The sequence below is a fragment of the Catharus ustulatus genome, chromosome 2 (genome assembly GCF_009819885.2).
Source record: "Catharus ustulatus isolate bCatUst1 chromosome 2, bCatUst1.pri.v2, whole genome shotgun sequence".
NCBI lineage: Eukaryota > Metazoa > Chordata > Aves > Passeriformes > Turdidae > Catharus > Catharus ustulatus.
The window spans coordinates 48495241-48516173 of record NC_046222.1 but is presented as its reverse complement, the minus strand read 5'-3'; the positions used below and the strand labels follow the sequence as shown (position 1 = coordinate 48516173).

General features: G+C 40.5%; 1 protein-coding gene across 1 annotated transcript in view; it reads right to left on the bottom strand.

Moving 5' to 3' along the window:
• Positions 1–10425: 10425 nt before the first annotated feature.
• FGF9 (fibroblast growth factor 9) overlaps positions 10426–20933 on the bottom strand; it is a 28067-nt gene continuing 17559 nt past the window's right edge. Inside the window, exon 3 of the mRNA XM_033084873.2 lies at positions 10426–12136. Coding sequence (XP_032940764.1) covers positions 11891–12136 — 246 coding nt within the window. The 3' untranslated portion in view covers positions 10426–11890. The remainder of the gene's footprint in view (positions 12137–20933) is intronic.

Below are 20933 nucleotides of genomic sequence, written 5' to 3'. Positions count from 1 at the left end.
CAAATTTGTTCTTTCTGGTCTGCCATAACAAGAACAACAAAACAATTCAACGTTGTGCCACTCAGTCCTTTAGACCTCCTTGTGGCTTGCAGAAAATTCCAAAATCACCTTTTGAGTTTCTCCATCTTGTGATTCCCTCATGGAAGAAAAAAGTATGAAAAATGAAGCTCACATGCATGATTTTCCATGAGCTCAGTCTTGTCTTACTGAAAATGTCTAATTTAAATATTGTCTAAATTTTACATATCCAAAATATTTTTTCAGACAGGACTTTTCTCCTGAACTGTCTAGCTGAGCTGAAGTTTTCTCACTGAAGGTTTTGTTTGCTATTGTTCTTCCACTGCAAATGAGGACTCCTATGTCTCTGAGATGTCTTTTCATTGCAGAGGATTTAAAATATTAAAAAATCTAGTGAGAAATAATCCTAGTTGTTACACAATGTCCTCAGAAGTATTTCACTGGGGCTTTTTTACATCTGCAGTTGGTGGTTTTGGATATAGTGTGTCAAGTCAAAAAAAACATACACACCACTTAGAAATACCAGTGACCTTTGTGCATATTTATAATTAAACTAGCTTGTAGAGGAACTTGTATAGCTTCCCTTTCTTCAGATACAAAAGAAGAGAAACTCAGACCTTGCTGAAGCCAACAACAAGGCTCTGATTGGCACAAACATCAACAGGCGCTTACCCGTAATCTGTATCATAAAACCATAATTGGCCATCTCCATTAGGACTAAACTAAGAGGAATGTTGAAGGTCAGGACGAAGGTGTATTTGCAGCCTGCATAGTTTCTGTACACATTAATAGTCCTTCATGGGTATTATGTTCACATTTTTCAGAATGTATTTGTGGTATTTTATTTGCTAAAGCCCGGTCGGGTGGTCGCTGCTGTCTGAGACAGACAATTACAGCAGTCCCAGCCGTACCTAATCAACAAAACTAAACACAGTCTGAGCTTGCTCAGGTTGCTCGATAAGCCGTACCTAGCCAGGAGCAGAGCTGTCCATTGTATATCTTTATTTGTCTTAATTAGGACACCAGGAAATAGAGAAAAGAAAAATCTCTTCAGGAAGGATGGCAAATGCTGAAAGAACGTGGTATCTACTGCAACAGAACTCTACAAGTTCCTTAATTTGCCTTCTTTTCTGTCCCAGCAGAAAAGGAGGATGAGTTTACAGAATGGCAGCTACCCCAGCCACGGGGAATTTGCTTAGCTGAATCCTGACTCATGCTGCTCGTCTTTTCTGGGGTCAGGAGCTCTGCTTTTGCTTATTCACTGCAGCAGCAGAGAAAAGCAAAGCTGGCACACTAGACAAGACCCAGGACCTGGCAGTTGTCATAATGTTTGACTTTTAGGACCAAATCATCAGCCTAGGTAGGTATTTTTTGGTGGCACAAAAGAAAGGCAAGCAAAGGTGCCCTAAGCAGAAGCTGACCTGGAGCCTATTTCCAAGCCCACAGGACCCTTTCCAGTGTCCCTGAGGTACCTCAGCAGCATTGTCACTGCTGAAGCTATTGGCTCTGCCTCTGAGATCAGCAGCCCTGACCACCTTGTTGGGCTGCAGCACTGCCCACCTCAGTGCTACAGGCCCAGGCTCAAAGCTACTGCCTCCCCACTGCCTGCAAAGCGAAGTGAGCAAGTTTCTGTAGCACTAAAGCAGTAAAAGTCACATGCAGGGAAATTATATTTTGGCCTATTTCTCTGTGCTTTGCTTTTTAGCCACCTTTTCATGCAATTCAGACACTGGCAGCTCTAAAACTCCAGTAAAGCCAAGGCGTATGAAACAAAATAGGAAAAAATCCCCTAAAATTCCCCTGGTCCAGTTTCCACAGTAAGCATGGACCCTTTTTCAACTACTTCTTCTCAAATATGTGTTGTCATGAACATAAATTAAAATCAAGCCTGCTAGCTGCCGAATAATTAACACACCAAATGGGTTTTTGCTTTCAGAGAGAGGATTTTTCTTCTGAAGGTCACTTTCTTCTGAAGAAACCAAGAAGAGCACACTCTGCTGCAACACACTCTGCAGAAAATGCAGTGATTTAGTCCTGTCAACCAAGCACTTCTGGCAGACCTTCTCTTCCTTTTGATGTTCTTAAATAATTGGACATGATGCTCTAATACTATAAAGCAGGGACAAGGAAGAGGATGAGGGTTCAATAATTGCATCTCATGGTATGAAAGCAACTTTGCTCCTTGGAGACCCTTTATTTTTGATAAAGGAGATGGGGCAAGTCTGCAGTGAGTAAAAAATGGGAAATGCTGTGCCCAGTTTTGCACCACACACAGAACAGCAAGAGGGAAGCATGAAATAGAGAAGGTCTAACTTAGAGAATTACCAAGGTATTCACAACAAATGACCTGCAATGGCAGATAAAGATCCTACTGCTGCCTAAAGGACAGGGATGATGAGACCTGAGTCAAAATAGGGGAGGATATTAAATCTGGGGGAGGCTAATGGACTTCCAAGACTGTGTAAATAAATAGCTTCTTAGTGAGCTCAAGTGGAAGGGTTCAAGTGGCAGAGCCACCACCATTCTTCTGCTTCTGCTCACTACCAAGTAGCTATTCATTTCATTGGTTGTTGTTTAAGCCATTTTTCCTATGACTTAGAAACTTCAGAAGCAAGAGAGTTGGGAGTTTTGTGTCCAAAAATTACAATATGAATTCAAGTATTGGCTTTGTGCAGCTTAGTTTCCTAAATTGTTCTGTAACACGCTCCCATCCATGTCTTCCCAGAACCAATGACCTCCTCAAGGAGGGAAGAAGTGGGCAATTGCCTTTGGTTTTTACTTGGAAGCGTAAGATACAAAGAAAAGAGGAAAAAACTCATTGATCTGTGGACTTGCCTGACAGCTTGCCTGAACAAATAACACTCAAATATAAATTTCCCCATTTATCATGATCAAACAATAACTCTCAAAGAAAACCTCCTTTTTAAACTAGATGTTAATTCTGAAATTCAGGGAGTTTTTGCTGAGAGAGGGAGATCAGGGATTGATGGTCAGCCATTGGAATGGCTTTGGTCCTGCCCACCAGTGCCACTGAGTGCACAGAGGCTGAGAGAGCTGGTCCTTCCTTGCTCCTCTGATTCAGTGGGCCACTACATCCCTCCTGTACCAGCCCTTACTCCCAACACCCCAGGAGGGCAGTGTCAAGGGCAGGGAGATTGCCCCATCAGGCGCTGTGCACCCTGCCTGCTGCTGCCCACTGGGACAAATAGCAGGTCTCAGCACCGGCAGTGGTGGAAAAAGCCCAAGGTTACCAAGCCATCCTACTTGCAATGTTTGACTTTTAGTTCAGGCCAATCTAAAAGTAAATATATCTTATTTTCTTGTTATTTCCCTTTCTGTGGTGTTCACAGTGTTGTTTTCATCCCATTTATGCCTACAGAAGGCTATAGCTCCAGTAATGCATCCTAACTGGCTATTGGAGACAAAGCAGTGAAAAAGCATGACCTTAGCAAGAGGAACACCTCTACAAAAATTGATTCATGTCAGTGATGAGGAGAACTGTGGAAGAGAAGAAAACTTCAAGTTATCCTACCTCCTCTCACCAGTAAGCCTGCATCAGTTGGACTGATCATGCAGATATTGATTTCCTCCAATTCAGGGCTTAGCCCTAGACTCACTTATGCAAAGATCAGTTAGGAACAAAATGCCTGTATCTTAAGTAGTTGCCTGTGGCCAACTGGGAATTTTGTAAAGCAGGAACACAGGCATCTCCTGGTGCCAGACACAGCTCTTGCTCAGCAGACACCTTTGTTGCCAGCACCACAGCCCAGCACACATCTTGGCAGCCCAGGCTCTGCAGCACCAACTCATGTCAACAGTAAGGCTGTTCCAGTCCTCAGCATATGGAAGAAGTTCCCCAGCCCCAAACTAGACCCTCTTCTCTGGTCTGAATCCTTTTAGCAGATTATGGAACAAACCCCTGAGATGGATCGCTCATTAAAGGTGCACAACACATGGTCTTCTAAAGTTGCTAAGAAGCATCAGTTAGCTGGAAAGTGGAGGGAGTGTGCTTGGGGGGAGAGGGGTAGCACACAGGCAAAGCAAGGAGAAGAAACAAACATTTGTATTTCTGTTTATTATATTTTCAGATTGTGCTAATTTCCCCCTGGCAAACCCAGGAACTTCCTTGTCCCCCTGCTCAGATGAACCCTGTTTTCAATACATCTCTTTGCCACCTCTCCCTCCTCTCCACAGGGACTCCCCTATTTCAGAGAGACTTTCCCTGCAGCACAGACAAGTTCCTCAGCCTGTCTAAATGAGTGCTTTGCCTCACTGGAAGTTAACCTGGAGCTGGGCAGCAGCACTTGAGGGGAGGTTTAAGGGGCATCTGCAGCAGGTGGGGAGGTGAAACTTCTACTGGACTTTAGAGACCTCACATACCCCTGTAACAGCTGAATATGGTCTCCAAGACCATGTTTCTGTGAACAAATCACATTCTCCATTAAGAAAGAAATGGATGCTCAGCTGCACACTACTTCATGAGCTGTGGAACACTTTCCTATTATCACAATTGAAAATATGACTACAATTAACTACAGCTTTGATTTCAATATTTCAACTCAAGAGTATTGGCTGATTTTTAATTGTTTATTTAAGCAATTCAAGAGAGGAATTGGAAATAAAAAATTTAAACATGTACTTTCAAGCCTGTTGTTCATCTAGTTTTGGGGGGATTTTCAAGATGTCACAGCCACCAAATTTATATAGTAAACACAGTTTTTGACAACTGAGATGAGAACTTTGTTTGTTTTCCATGACACTGCTATAGAAGGGTGGGGATACTCCTGGGATCCTACCTTAATCTAGCCAAGCAGGACTGTTTGTCTTAAAGAGAAGGAAGGCTATGAGATGCTTCTAGCAGAGTACCTGTGTGTATGCACCAACTCATAGACAGTCCAGAAGGAAAACACCAGTCTGCTCAGAACAGCCTTCTGGCATACACCAACAGTGCATTTTTCAGATAGATAATAAGGCCATAAAAATAGAAACATTAATTAGGTGCATGGAATATGGGCTGAGGTGGGAAAGATAAGCAGTGCAAATTCTACTGAAGACAAGCATGAACTCCTGCATGTGGTCCTGGAACAAGGAAGGTAGTCTCTCTCTGAGGGGAATGCTTGTGCAGTACAATAAACCAAAAGACAGGAGCTTCCTTTCTATACCAAGCAGCAGCATGGCAGGCACATTGTTACAGAGGCTGGCACAAGCAGGGGACATTGCACTTGGAAGAGAGCAGGCTGACCTCAAGCATCAGGAAATGTCAGTGACTATTGCAGTGTGTAACACCATTCCCTTGGCAGAGCATTAATGGAATTCACTGTACATCAACTTCTTAGGCACTGACAAAAGCTTTGCTAAGATGACAGATGAAAGTAATGGGACATTACAGAATCCCAGAAAGACAGTTAAGAGTATGGAAATCTGTTGAGAGGGATCTTAGCATGAGCAAGCTCATATTAGCCTCCTTCAAACCCAGTTGAGATAAGGAGTAATATGCAGTTTTCTTTTCCTTCACTGTTTCTTCCAAATTTTTTTACTGGGTCAAGACTGGCTTGCTTGGTGATGAGACTACACTGGACTCCATCACAACTACAAAATACAAATACGACAAAATTATAATAGGAAGATTGAGGTGATAGGAAGAAGTAGCTTAAAAAATACTGGAAGGGTGTGAGTCTTATTAGAAGGAAGAGAGCTAATACAGGACAGCACATAATACAGCAGGCCATTTGGGAAGATTCCCATTGAGGAGGCCAAAAGAACTGCTTTCCTCTGAAGGACAGTGGGGTGGACTGGAGCCAGTGAGGAAAATATCCTTAATGGAACTGGGGATGTGTACCTGACTTCCATTCTTCAGAGAACAGTTCAGGTCTTACAACAAGCAAATTGTGCATCTTTAACAAGCATGTCAAGTCCTTATAATTCAATGAGTTGCCAACATGAAGTAATACAAAGTGGCTGATCAAGACATTTCAAGTTAATATGGTGATGTCTATAATGTACTTCAGATGATAAATGTTCTTAATGGATAATAAAAAAGGCTTGCACAGAACACTTAGTGAAAGGAGAAATGGGATGAATGCACCATATCAAAATAAACTGACATTATATATTGAACGCCCTTCTAATGATCATACCAGGGACACAGTATGATAGAGACCCAAACTATCCTGACCAGGAAGATGTAAGCACTGATTTCAGCTGGAGTCAAACCAAATTATGTATAAAAGATGAAAATGCATAGAGAGCTGTTTACCAGCAAGTCTTCTGCTTCCCAGGAATGAAGGTAAGATGGGCATACCATGAAGGTTCTTCGTGAAGATTTATGAAACTAACTACAGTCCAAGAATAAAAAAGATTAATTGTGTCGGGAAGAAGAAAAAAGGAAAAATGAGAGTCGTACCTGAGAAGTTACTGCCTCACCTGCCAAAATCATTAGAGATTTAGAAAAAGAAGACTGGCTTAAGCAAAGTCAGAGATACACAATTTGACTGCAATTGCTTCAGTGTGTGAACATTCCTAACAAGCATAAAGATTTCTAAAAAGCAGTAAAAATCATGCTACATAAGAAATATAAAAGAAAGAAGTATGCATTCAAGAGCACAGCTGTGAGGGAGTATTTCAAGATACTGTTTCAATGTTTACATCTACTCTCTCAACAAGGGTAGAAATAACAATAATAATTTTAACTAAAACTACTCTTTGCAGGGGCAGGGAGGAGGTTGTCAATAAAATGAATGAGTTCCAACATTACAGAAATGCTCTTTTCACCTAGACTCACTGCCTCCAACTGCAAGATATGCATAAATCCAGACCCTCTGGACACGGAAAAAAATTCTACAGGGCATATTTTGCATATCACCATAATTTGACAGTCTGCAATTTCTCAAGAAAACAGAAATATGAGAAACATTCTGACAGTTCAGTCTAATTCCAGAATTCTTTTGACTGTGTAGTTACTACCTGTGAGTGGTCCACATAAAAATAATTTCCCTCAACCTAAAGCAAAAGAAGGCTGGGTTTTTGCGTTTGTTTTGGGTTTGATTTTTTTTGTTTGTTTGTTTGTTTGTTTTTATTTTTGTTGGTTTATTTTGCTATGAAGGGAAATCCCTTTTGCATCACTAAACAATATAGAGCTAAAATTTATTTTATACACAGCTCTCTGTGACAGGATATTTGTGAGAGGGCATTCAAGCAACAGAGGTGGTTTAATAAAGCTGGCATGACTTGAGGATCATTTGGAAAGATTTCTCCCATTATAAAAACAACATACAAAGTATTAAAGTACAATTAATGTTGTTGCCCTTCATGTAATAAATATGGTAAGAAAATCTCATCCAGTGGACTGTAACAGCTACTCTGAGCACAAGAGCAGCATCTTTGCAATGCATGTGATCCTCTATCCTAACCCAGAATCACATGGCAATTTTCCTGCCCCAGGGTTCAGACCAGAATAACTCTGAAAAATTACATAAAAGGCAGCTGGACTTCAGAAATCATGAATGAAAAAAATAAAATAAGAATTTTCAATATCAAAGGGTAGAAGTAAACACACACACAAGTTATTATAGACAGAAAACCATGATGGGAAAAAAGCAAAAAGACTGGGCTTTCTAAATTACTTTGCAGATGGAACTTGATATTGTTTTCACTTAAAATTTACAGAACACCAATAAATATTTTCTGCTTTCAAACTTCTGGCATCTGACCTGGCAAGTCACCTTCGCAATAGCATTTTTTGTTTCTAATCACTAATTGTCTTTCTTCTCTTTGATGGATAAATTTTTTGAGACCTAGATTTAAGATACCAATTAGCCATGACCTGCATACTTCAATGCCAAAGGGTTCAGCAACAAACTCTAGGGCAGACTGTTTCAGCTTCTTGACAAGAGGAGATGAGTTTTTACTACTGGTACTTACTTGGGGGCCAGATGGAAAAACCGTCTTGTAGTTTTATGGAAAGGTGAATGATAACAAAAAGGTAGGACAGAACTGACTTGTTAACTGCCCATGGAGAGCTAAAACAGCTTAAGAACAGCTTAATCTTCTCTTACCTCCTGCAATATTCTGTATACAAAGAAACTGCCTCAGAAGCATCTTTTCAACTCCCTCCTATTTGCATATTTATTAAACTCATTTATCTTATTTTCAGGGGACAACAGAAATGCTTGATTTTTCAAGCCAGAGTCTCATCTCCAGCCTCCACATCTTATACCCTGTTATTTTTGAAAGACACTTTTTTTTTTTTTTTCCATCCAGCCAGTTCGAGTCCTGCACTGATTGGTAGAAACTTAAGGCAATTTTCCTAAGATTTTTCTCTTTCCACTCTGCACTGCCTAGCTCTGCCAGGTTTAATTCACCCCACATTTGGGAGTGCTGCCTTACACATTACCAAATGCAGTTCCACACCAGCCCATACTATAACACTGGACTAGATCTCCATCATCTTTTGGGCCATACTGCTTGCCCAGACAGATTTGCTCCAGGTGAATTGCTAATACAGTTCTTGCCAAAAAGACATCTCCCTTCTTTTTTCCAAATTTGCAAAAAGGCATCAAAAATATTGATGATTTTTGTCTTCCTGGAATATTCTCACACTCTTTCTAGGAATAAGCAAGGACATCTCTTTGCCATCCAATTATTACACATGTGCACAGTTATAGGAAAATGCTTTGAAGGGACATCAAGCAAATAATACCAATTTTCAAAATTCTATTGCAATATATTTATACAAATTACAGAATTCTGTATGTATTTACACATCATTACAGAATATCAATTAAATAACACCAATTGTTCTTTTCCTTTTCCCTCAGATTTTTCTTCAAGTCAGTTTTAGTGCTTGAGAAAGGTGCCAGATGGACAGCACCAGAAAGTGAAGACTTCTGTTTGTCCCCAGCATGGGGGGAGAGGCACTGCAAGCCTCCCTGCTTTGCCATGTCAGCTCTCTGCAGCCCTGTTTTAGCAGGATCACATAAGGAGCAGGAAGGCATCCATACCCCTTCACTCCTTGGCCAAGGAGCTGAGCAGCACCCAGGTGACAATGGTTTTGCCCATCCCCCACCAGAAAACAAACAGAAATCGCTCATTTTACACGAGGGACTGAACAGAATCTGATGTTTGCTACCCGAAACAGGCCAAATTTGACCCAGTGAACCTGCAGGGAGTGGCAAACTGCCAGCTCCCGGGCCTTCCAGTCTTGCAATAATGCCTAAGTTAAATTACATGTTTCTATATTTACATAAAGTCAGTATTTACACACCATTATGGGTTATTCGAGTAAATCGGTTACAGTTTATTTAGAAGGACTGCCATAAACTCATAACATTTTTCTCGAGTTTAATCCTTTCTTTAGAAAAATACAAAAAAAAAAAAATTAAATAAAACCTGTTAACTAGTAGTAATGATTAGCCTATGACTAAAAATCCAAGTCAATTTAACATTAAGACTTTAACTGTGGCCTAGTATTGCCGCCTCCACTCAGAGTCATTTTAACCTTTGCAGATAATTTCCTGGTGTATGTCAGATTTACTGAAGCAGCAGAGAGTGGCAACCTCCCTTCCTCGTGGTGGGGTTGATCCATTTAACACAGAGCATTGAGCCCTAGTCCTGCCCAGAGGTGCCTCTTCTTCCCCCACGCTCTTTGCATCACCCACGTCAATGATCCGGCTGACCCACAGCAGCCGAACCACCCGCAGCCCCAAGGCTGTAAATTCCCAGGCAACAACAGTCCCTAGACAAGTATCCTAAAAATCAACTACCGCAATGTACGTACCTTTATCTTTCATAAACAATTACAACACAATGCCACGTCACGTTTCAGATCACCGATACCGCCGGCTCAGACATGGCTCCTCCTGCCTGCCTCAGTACGGAAAGGGAGCGTTTGCTCGGGACACTGAGCCACAGGTCGTTCCAGAACAGAAATAAGTTTCCAATCATATCAATCAGGTCAACAAGAGTGCTTTAGAGCAAAAGTTTCTTAATTACAAGTAGGCTACAAACTTTAACATCACTCCACCAAAGGAGCCCCCGTGAGTATGCAGGTAGCCAGGGTGTCAGGACCAGCCGCGCTCCCAACATATCCAATGGTGAAGGCTACACTCAACTTAGTGGCACTGGATTCGAATACTAAGGGATAAAACAACTACAAAATGCATTTGTCATATGGATCTTAACATGGTTTTTGCCTCTTTTTTTTTCCCCTTTTCTTCAGAGTATTAGGGGAAAAAATGCCTCTTCCTGAGGGTTAATTTCCAAATGGTAACTGCTAATCAATGTGTTTGTGTGCTTATCACAAAATGCTACATACCCTTAAATATTACATATTGTTGCCTCACTTAGGGTTCATGATTATTTGAACATACTTTAGAAAAAACAATAAAAATAAGTCTAATACTGTCCCCCTCATTGTCATTATTGATAGAGATTTATTAGTTTCATTTTGCAAGTTTTACTTTAGGAAGGGTGCTAATATCATGTATTATGACAGTTCACACTGAAAGCAATTTTCCATAAAAGGTATTACAATGACCCCTATGGAACTTGTATAATTTCATAGTAGATAGTCAAGTGCACAAATAAACATGTTTACAAGAGTGATCCTGTTAAACTGGTTCTTGCCCTCTGAAATATTTATGTGTTCTTTGTGGAATCTTAAAATTAGTATAATTGTTGTTGGTATTACTTATGTTGTTTCTGGCATTCTCTTTAGGAAAAAAAAATAGCATATTTATCATTTAGCTTTGGTATAATCTGCAATAGGTTTTAACAAGTAGAATATATTCCAACCCCTATATTTTCCACAGCTGTGAAATTTACAATGATGTAAGAAGTCACTTTATCAGAGAGGAAATATTACAGACACATAAAAAAAAGTTGAAGACCCAGTTTTCTCTTTAATCCTCTGGGGTAAGCTATGAAACAAGCAGTCAGAAGAGTGAGGACTCAGTGTCATGAGTGGTGTGCATACTTGTACAATAATACGGGCACAAAAGAGATTGTCGCCTTTAGTACATGAGGGTCACTAGAATTTATTATTATTACCTTTTTATTGTTGGCTTTTTTTTTTTATCCATGCACCTTTATATTTACTTGCATGAATTTACCACAGGTTCATAGTGGCCTTTGCCATTTCAATGCTTACAGAGCCTAAAGCTTCCAAAATGCCTATCTGGCCTGTACATATTTCATTAAAAATAAACTCTATATAATAAATAAATATATAAAATAAATAAAATGTTGCCTTTGGAATTTCTATAAATAAATTTAACTTTTTATTTTTATTTTTTTTACTAAGAGGTCTTTGCTTTAAACTCAGTGGGGTGAGACCCAGAGAGCGATTAACTGAAAAGTCTCTTGTTTAATAAAGACTGCACCCTCCATGCCTTTGTAAATGCAGCGTACACTTGAGCAGGCCACCAGCCAAAAATCCTGATGAATCGAAGTATGGCAGCTATGCTGATATATGACGAAGTACAACTGATCAAAAATTTAAAAGCGTGTCTATTCCCCAGCATGCATCAGGCCTTCCTCCTCCTCCTCCTCACCCTCCTCCTCCCCTCGGCTCCTCTCTCTCGCGCTCTCACTCCCATTCATCCTCTCCCTTTCTCTCTCTCTCGCACTCACGCTCTCGCGCTCTCTCTCGTACTAAATCAAGCGAGTGGGCATAGGCTCTCCTCCAGGAGGACAAACCTTTAAGTGCAGAACAAAATCAGCATGTTCCATCCAAGCCTCCATCATACATTATGCATGCGACAAAGTTTGGCAACAGTGGAGCTGATGTGATGACACAGCTAATCAATAAGAACCCACCGCATGAAACCTTTATAGTGGTTACTTTTTAAGGGCTCAAGTGAAGGAATTGTCTTTGTCAACTTTGGCTTAAAATATCCTTATATAGTTCTGGTACTTTCTCAGGGTCCACTGGTCTAGGTAAAAAATGTGTAAATTTTTGATGCCGTTTAGTCCTAGTCCCTTCTCGTGGAGTCCCATCTTTATTTAACGCAACGTAGTATCGTCTTCCAGTGTCCACATGTTTATATAGATTTGATGAATATGTGTTATACCAGTTTTCTTCAAATTGCTCTCTGAATACACACTCCTGGGTTAATTTTTCCTGTGGAAAGAAAAGAAAGAGCAGTAAGGAGACAGCCACTAAAATAAGCTTCTTCTTAAAGAATTACTATTTTAATGGCTTGAAACTGGTATCTCCTCGATACATTGCAGAATAAACTATTTCTGTACTCCCAGTTTTAGCTACGTAAAGCTGTATTGCTGAGTGTTTCAGGAGGCAGTCAGAAGGGTGGATAACCCTACGTGAAGCAAAAATTACTCTCAAAGCCTCATTGCCCAAATCAATACAGCAACAACAAAGATGAAAACAGATACTTTTAATTTCTGATAGCTCCCAGGCAGCTCACAAGATCTTACTGGACTTATATAACTAATTGTTTCAATGGTGAGTGCAGGCATTCAAACAAACAGATATAAATAAAAGAAACTAGAACCGGTTTGTAGGACTGTAATAAAATTTACAGTCTTACAATCTCTGCGTTGTTTCAATGCATGGAGAACTTGATGCATTTCATTAATTTAAAAATACGTTATTTGCTACCCTTCATTATTTGATTCATTATTTGTATCACGAAGCCACAACCCAATAGAGTTTCAAACAGGAACATGAACCCTGTGTGCTGAGATGAAGTAGGCAAGAAAAAGCCCTTCAGGTTTGCATTATCAGGGTTGTCCTTGTGTCCCATCCTACTGAGGACAGGACCCACTGAGGACATTAACCATTCATCAGATCTCCTTGCCACCATAGAATCGCACTCTTTCCAGTTGATTCACTTCTTCAGTCTGTGTGTTGCCTTCCACATCCTTAAGCTTTCTTAAAATTGTTTTTAAAAATTTGCTTAATAGAGTGTTTAAAACACAGCCACCAGATTAATTTTAGGAAGGACTCACACAAATTACTGAGCAAGAACACTGGGAAAAAAGGTGGTGAGCTGTAGCACGGGAGAGTTGATGGAAAGCTGGGAAAATAAGCCTGAAAACAGTCTTTTCACCAGGCACAAGAAAAAATAGAGATAATTTAATGTATTTTTCCATAACAAGTTCTCATTTCATTAGCACTCACATCAACCACACTCAGCTTCCAGTTGAGGATCAATTTCTAATTATTATAAAGCTCCATACAATGCATGCATTTTACAGACATTAAACTTCGAAACAATGTTTTTAGATAGGAGCACAGAGAAGGGAAAGCAACACCAAGGCCCAGATGCAGCAAAGTCTGCATGGTACCTAAGCCATAAACTTGTGCCTGAACACAACTAAGGAGCCACATCCCAAGAAACCACCTGCCATGACTTAACCCAGGAACTTCCCAAAGTCTACCATCACCAGACCCTGCAGCTTCCCTGAAGGTGCAGGTGCCTTTGGGGCCACCTCTGCTGCTTGAGGCTCAGCTCACAACCCTTTCCCAAAGCAGTGTGCCTCAGCCCAGACGTTCCATTCCTGCTTAGTGTGGCAAGCACTCTGCTCCCAGGGCAGCCCACTGGGGCTGGGGACAAGCTAGATCCAAGGAGCCACATACTCCTCAGAGAAGCCACCCAGGAACTATCCCATGTGGGGGAAACAGACATTCCCCTATATTGGGGAAAGGGAGCCAACATCCCCCGCACCTGTACAAACTGGGTATTGAGCTGCAAAGACAGGGTCCTTCTCAGGCCCTCCCAAACACCTAAAGGTCTGGGATTTGGAGGGTTCTTCTAAATTAAATTTATGGCAACTTCAGTAGGCGAGAAAGGTAGCAAGTAAGTTGTTCCTGACCTCCCCTTTAATGGGTACCTCATCACCACTCATGAAGGAGAAATCCCAAATAGGACCTAGTTTCACTAGACCTAGTTTCAGCACCTGAAAATTCACTATGGCAGTGACTGTATCCCTTTGTGGATGTGACAGCTTTTTTTAGAGGAATTTCTGACTATGACATTTTTAGTTCAAACATAGTTCAAACACAGCAATAGTCTATGCTGGTTATAGGCAAAAGACACACAAATCTGTTCGCGTTAAACCCTTATCTGTGGGCCATACCCTGCAACCTCCTACTGATAATTGCCTCTATGTCCTTTGCCAGCTTGAAACCGCAGCCGCATTGAGCATCACCAGACCAGCAGCAGCTGCCAGTTACACCCATTGCAGTATTCCCCTTGCACAGCCTCAAAAGTACAAACTATCATAAAAGGTATTCAGCTGCAGAGAAGATTATCTTTAAGTATAGATTTCATTAGTGTTTTATTTTGCATGAGGTTTAAAGTCATCTATGTTTGTTTTAAGGCAGAATCAGATGCTAAGGGGTATTATATGCTGAGCTTATGTAAGTCCATGGGGAAAGAGAAACTAATTCAAATTGTTTTCCTGCTCTCAGAAGGCAATAGGATCACATGACTAGCACTGCAGAAGAACTCCCTGCTAAAAATAGCAGCATTTTAGGAAGATATTTCAGTCCTGTCGTGAATTCATTAATTATTCACTTCATCTGCATTTTTTTTTAGCATCATCATAAATTTCTATCTTTGCAAGAACTATTTCCCCATGCCCTGAAGGAGAAACTTTAAAATAGCCTCTCTATATCTGGCAGGTTTGATGGATCATGACAGTGCTGTGGTACAAGTAACTAGCAGACCCTGAATCAGGGGGTTTGCATTGTACTGCACTCTGGATGAGTTAAAGGGATTTCAAGCTCACAAATTCAATCTTCATTTTACAAGCTTATCATATTTTAACTTTCTATTAAATTACAACACAGCTACATCTCTTTTGTCCTTCAAAATTCTCATAAATTCATGTACAAACATGAGGCAAATAGTGCAACATGAACATGACAGAGCAACCAGGATGTGGCATCAGATAGGTAGGGACATTAACAATCACCCTTTAAAAGAAATCAAATAATTTCTTTATACAGCCAAATCTTCTCCTTCCAGGAGACCTAGAAATTCTGGTTGTGGTCAGACACCACTGGAGTAAACCAGTGTTGGTGACTTTGGATCAGATCTTGTAAGTAATGTGGGACGCTAAAATCCCATCATATCCTTCTCCCCATGACCTGGGAAATTCTTACAATAACATCTCATCTAGTACCAAGAGAGACAGAAATCAACATCCATCAGGGTAGTCATTTATGTAGAATCACAGAATCCTTTAGGTTGGAAAGGACTTTGAAGATCATTGAGTCCAACCATTAACCTAATACGAGCCCAGCCCTAAACCATGTACCACCACAGCTGTACATAACACCAATTCCTTATGCTCACATTTTAAGTACGCATGTCGTTACTCCACCTAGAAATGAGCATAACACAGGCTGGTCCATCCTGCCAAGACAACCCTCTTGTCTCACCATCTTAGGAAGGGAAAGCCTTGCTGAAAACCAACTCTCCCCAATATGGAAGGGGTGTGGTGTTTCCCGATCACATTTCTCCTTCTGGCTATGACTTTTAGAAAGTCCCTATGCACATTTGAAGAGCAGGATTTAGCCCTACAATACAGCAATTTTGCCATACTTTTATTCCAGCAACTCACTTCTCTCAGTTTTCCAGAGCAAATATTTCCTTGCACCATACTTAAAGTTGCTGGACATCTTTGTCAAAAGCTGACACAAATACCAAACATACCCAACTGGAACAGCTATGGAAAGTAACCTGCATTCCTGTGAAAGGGGAGGCTGCCTGCCTTGCTCAAATCATTTAAATCAGGGCCAAATAAGGAGGTGACCTCAAAATTATATAAATCAGACATTGCACCACATTCCACATGTTTTCTGTGAGGTCTGTTCATAGAGTATTCAACTACAAAGTGATTGATTTTCATTTTGCTACATTTCCTCTCGTCACATGTTTGGTTCTTTAACCTGTTATTTAACTCAGAATGTTCAAATAATTGAATTGTACAAAGATGCACATATCACAAAGACAAAATCCCCAGAAAGATTTAATTCAGAAAGCTGCTAATGGCTGGTCAGTGTTAGCAAGCCCAAGACCCCTTTCCCTTTTTACATTCTCCACCACCTAACAAGGGATTAAAATAATTATGATGTCCTGTTTCCAGGTAGATTGATTAAAAGTCAAATTCTAAATGAATAAAGTGCATGGTTACAGGCATCACAATGAAAGTTCTGCTAGCTTGTTTTAAAATAGCTATCCATGTGAAGTTGTTAATTGTAAATAAGTAGAAACACATAGAAGACATGTACACTGCTCAGAGAACAGTTAAGGATGTAAGACATTTGGGTTGCTTGGTAGTTGAAAGAACAGTACAGGTCCTGTATAAAACACATCAATGCTTCTTCTCTCTTTCTTTCTTTCTTTAAATAACCTTATGAAGCTAAAACTCCAATTTATTTTGTAACCTGACAAAAGAAAGCCTCTTCAGACCATCATTCATAAAATCACAGCAAATACCTTTCACACCAAGCAAACTATTTTGTTCTATGCCATGTATAGTTTTCCCTTTTGCAAACTGCTACAGTGATCCAGTAGAGAAAGAAAACATCTAATCCAGAAGTCCAAACAACTATTAACGAGAAATATATCTGATGTAGTCAACACTTCCTATGTACCTGTTGCACACTAACACTTTGTTAATCTACCTTGCTTAAATTAAAGTCATGTTCATACATATAATATCCTGACTAATTTCATGTAAATCCCTCGTTAAGGCTACATGGCATTACTAGAAACTGCATATGTAGTGAAGGGAAACAAGGACAAGCCCTATTCTTCTCTGAAGCAGCTTGCTTTGCTGTTCTGCCTACCAACGCACACATTTTACATGCCATTGGCCCTTCCCATGCTGTAATGCAAGCAACCTCTAGAACATACTATATTCAGCTAATAATTAACACTCATCCAGAGCTGTCATAAATAAAGGACTAGTTTAGCATTGTTGTGGTACTCTCATGCTAAGTCTGTCAGTGTCTGGCTGGGTGAACCAGCTCCAGCCACAATGAGAAGCCAAACACCAGTGTCCAAGCAGCACCACTTTCTTTTACAAATTAGACCACAGTGCGAGTCAAGCCCCGCACACTGTGTGTCTGACTTGGTGAATGTCATAGAGCTTTCTTTGCTGAGTTTCTCCAAGCAGTCTCTTTTCAGAATGCTTTGTTTGATAATTTGACAAAACACGAAAAAAATGGGGGGAAAGAAAGTCTGCCAAGGGGACTAGCTGACTGGGTTTTTTGTGTTTGTGTCAGTAGTTCTCCAAAGGCCTTTTAGACGGACAGCAGGAAACCCTTCAGGGCCAGAAGAGAGACAAGCAAACAGTCAGGCACCACGTCTGCCACTCATACACATTTCATATTCCATGGTACGTTAAATAAGAAAGTGCAAATCAGGCAAGGTGTCTGTGGCAAAACCACAGTTAGGCAACTGCATCCTCCCTACCTGAGTGCACCTTGTACTCTCACAGATTACATCCAGTATCCCTCTTACTTTCTTTCCCTAAACCTTTTAGTTAAATTGTATAAAGTTTTTATTATACATCAATCCCCACTTACAAAATAAAAATCAAGTGTGACTGTTCTGTGCTGCTGCGATGCAGCAGTTATGATGGTGCCTAAAGATTAGCATCTTTCAAAAGATTAGGATATTTTATAAAAAGCTTGTAAAAATCCCAAGACCCAGCAAAACTTGAACCCCTTGGGATCTTGATTGCCAAAAGCCACAATACCTACATAGATGCAGACATTGAGGTACTTCCACGCCCTGATGCAGACAACAGAAAAGCAGCACTTCCTGAACAAAGTAAGCAGACTCCAGCACCAACAGTAAAATCCAGGACACTGTCAGTGCAGGAGGGATTTCAATACTTCACCCTTTTGTCCCATTGCCGCTCTTCTCCCACTCCCTGGCTCTGCACACTATCAAGAACCTTCTGTGAAGAGACCAGGCTGGCACAGAGCACTGTGCCACCCCAGGGCTGTTTACAGAGGTCTTCTGACGTGAGCTGCAGGAGGACGAGATGCCAATTAGGCTTCCATCCATTTTTGCCACTGCCAGCTCCTGAGCTCTTGGTTTTACTGATATAATCTCCTGTGAGTTTTCAAGTTTGCAGCATCTGTCAAGCTTTAAGCATGCCCTCCCTGGACATGAAATCATTATGGAACAAGCAACTCCACTATGCCTGAGAATAGGCTGCCCATCAACAGCCACGCTTCAAGTTCATGAAGGTTCAGTTTATATCTGCTCAGCCAAGCACATGAGATGAAAACTCATTTTCACCTAAACACCCAAGATCTGCTCATGATGCTGTTGGAAGTCTTGACAACTCTAGGCACAGATCTCAGGCTACAGAAGCTGTCACAGTGCCTTTTCTCTGGAAGCTGATGAGCTTCCTTCTCCACACCACAACGGAACAGGACCAGGACAAAGTCGACTCTTAGAAAACAAATAAACAAGCAGGTCTGTTCCCCTCCCTTCCACGCCAGCAAGACCAGGCTCACACAGTGTCATTTACTAGTCACACTTCTGACCTCTATTTTATTTTTGATTCCCTTGGCACAATAAAGAACTGCAGTCATCAATGTTATCTAAGCATCTAATTCATAACGCTTGGCTGAACCCTTCCAAGAATCAGAAAGCAAGGTGGTATGCAATTTGATACAGGAGCCAGAGCCAATTTTTAAAGAAGATGGGAGAAGCGTTCCCGTCAGCTTAAATGGAACATGGATCAGCCTTGCGATGATAAAAAGGCAACAAATATTTTAAGACATTAAAAGAACCATTTCAGGCACACTCAGATTTACTGAAAGCTGTAACTTGACCTCCCCCAGCTCCCCACTCCACAAATTCTCTTCTATCAAAAGACAACCTGTATGTCAAAGCAGGGCTGCCACTCTACAGCTACACACTCTTTAGCCTGAATACCAGTTAAGGTTTTAACCAGACAGAGATTTTTAAATAAAACATGCTTTCCTTAAATCCAACTAAGATGGAACACAGTGTTTTGTCAGCATTTTTTGCCTTATTTTGTGGTTCTCTAAGCACAGAACACAGGCTTATAAGAAAGATAGACCTCATTCAGCAGCAAGTGCTGCTTAAGCGAAGTAAACTCACAGGCTGAAAAACATTGTAAAGTGAGGGATAAAAAGTACTTAATCTTCATGAGCCTCTAAATTCAGTGAGTACCCCACAAAATGGATTTATCCACCATTAAAGAAGTATATATTCTCTCAGCTACCAGGTGCCATCATAAAAAGAGTAGAATACTCAGGAGCTTTCATTAAACACTTGGCCACAGGGACCAAATAATTATTATTCATATGTAGTGATATATGTGTACATTATAAAAGTAATTCATGTTTTAGTCTTTCAGCAACATGATTTGGTCAAGGACTGATGAATAATAGCCTGTCTCTATATTTTGCTGTTAATTTTATGCAGAGCTACCACCTAGGTACTAGCTCAGAGGACAATTACTGATCACATTGTCATTCTGGAAGGGGGTCATCAAAAAAACACAGCATCACAAGCTATCACCTTTGGAAAGGTCGTCACTGAAATGCCACATATCCACCAGGGTCTTGAAAAGCAACAAACTTCACAGAGAAATTTCAAAAACTACATGCTTTGGTGGGCAGTACAAAAAAAGATTGGCACACTATGATGTTTACCTAGCAGGCCTCAATTGACTATTCAGTTTAAATTGTTTAAAAATAAGGTCTTTTAGTTTCCCACCTTTTTAGGACAGGAGGGCCAGCATTTCAAATAGTTGCTGCTGAAGAAAAGATGTCATGCTTCCCTTGTCAGACAGCAGTGCCCCCTCCCTTGGCAAACACTTCTCTTCAGGGATGATTTTTGGACACTTCACCCAGTGGCAATCCCACCACAAAGTCATGGATTTAGTTACACTATTTTAGTATCTCACTTTCTGAGTAGAATAAATAGTATTTCCCTAATATTTCTCAGAAAATCCACACATCTTTGGTGTTGTTATGCCATGACTTATGCTGACAGTTACACAGCTGACCCAGCCTTTGGGAAATGCTGGAGGAAGTCAGGTGGCTCTGCTCCTTCACGAGACCCCTACTTCTTACATGCACACCAGTGGACCTGTCTTTCAATGGGTAAAACTTCAGTCATGCAGTCAATTTCAGCTTTGATGAAAGAAGTTGTCATTCTGTCTGGAAAAACCCAAAAGATATATAATAACAACTCCAACAGAGCTAGTGACTGAAGAGCCCAAAAGACCAGGCTGTTGGTCTCCCAGGTACCTGCAAACATGGATCTTCCAAAGAAATCAGATTTTTAAAGTTAAAAAAAAAGAATATTGCTATTTTGTTTAAACTTTACAACATTTGTATATTCTAAAATTAATCAAAATATTTTGCTGAAGTCTTCCCCAATAACTGTCCTACTCTGAGTTCAGATTATACACTATATGATGTCCTAACAAAGGTATCAGTGGGACAAAAATCCTCCTTGTTATGAAAAAGCAACATTACATGTTAGAAGATTGCCTTGAGATTGTAGACTCTCATAGGCAGAAACCCTGTCTAGATTTAGGTTTTTAAAATGATGAATACAATACAGCTCTTATCTTGATTGGGATCTGCTGACACAACCATAAAACTAATTGGTGGTTTTACAGAAGCAGGTCCAATCCTGATTCCATTGAAGGCAACGGTATTCCAACCATAATAGAATCAAGTCAAAATACCTCGAGTCACAATTGCCTCTATAATTGGGTTAAATTTGAAGGGCCAAGTTTAGCAGATTAAAGATGCACAGCCTGGGCCAGACCTCAAAAGTATGCAGCATCCACACTAGAACACAAGTTTTACCTCAGCAGCAGTCTGTGGAACACAAATATAAAATCTTATCTTCAAATCAGAAGTAGCTGCAGATATCTGC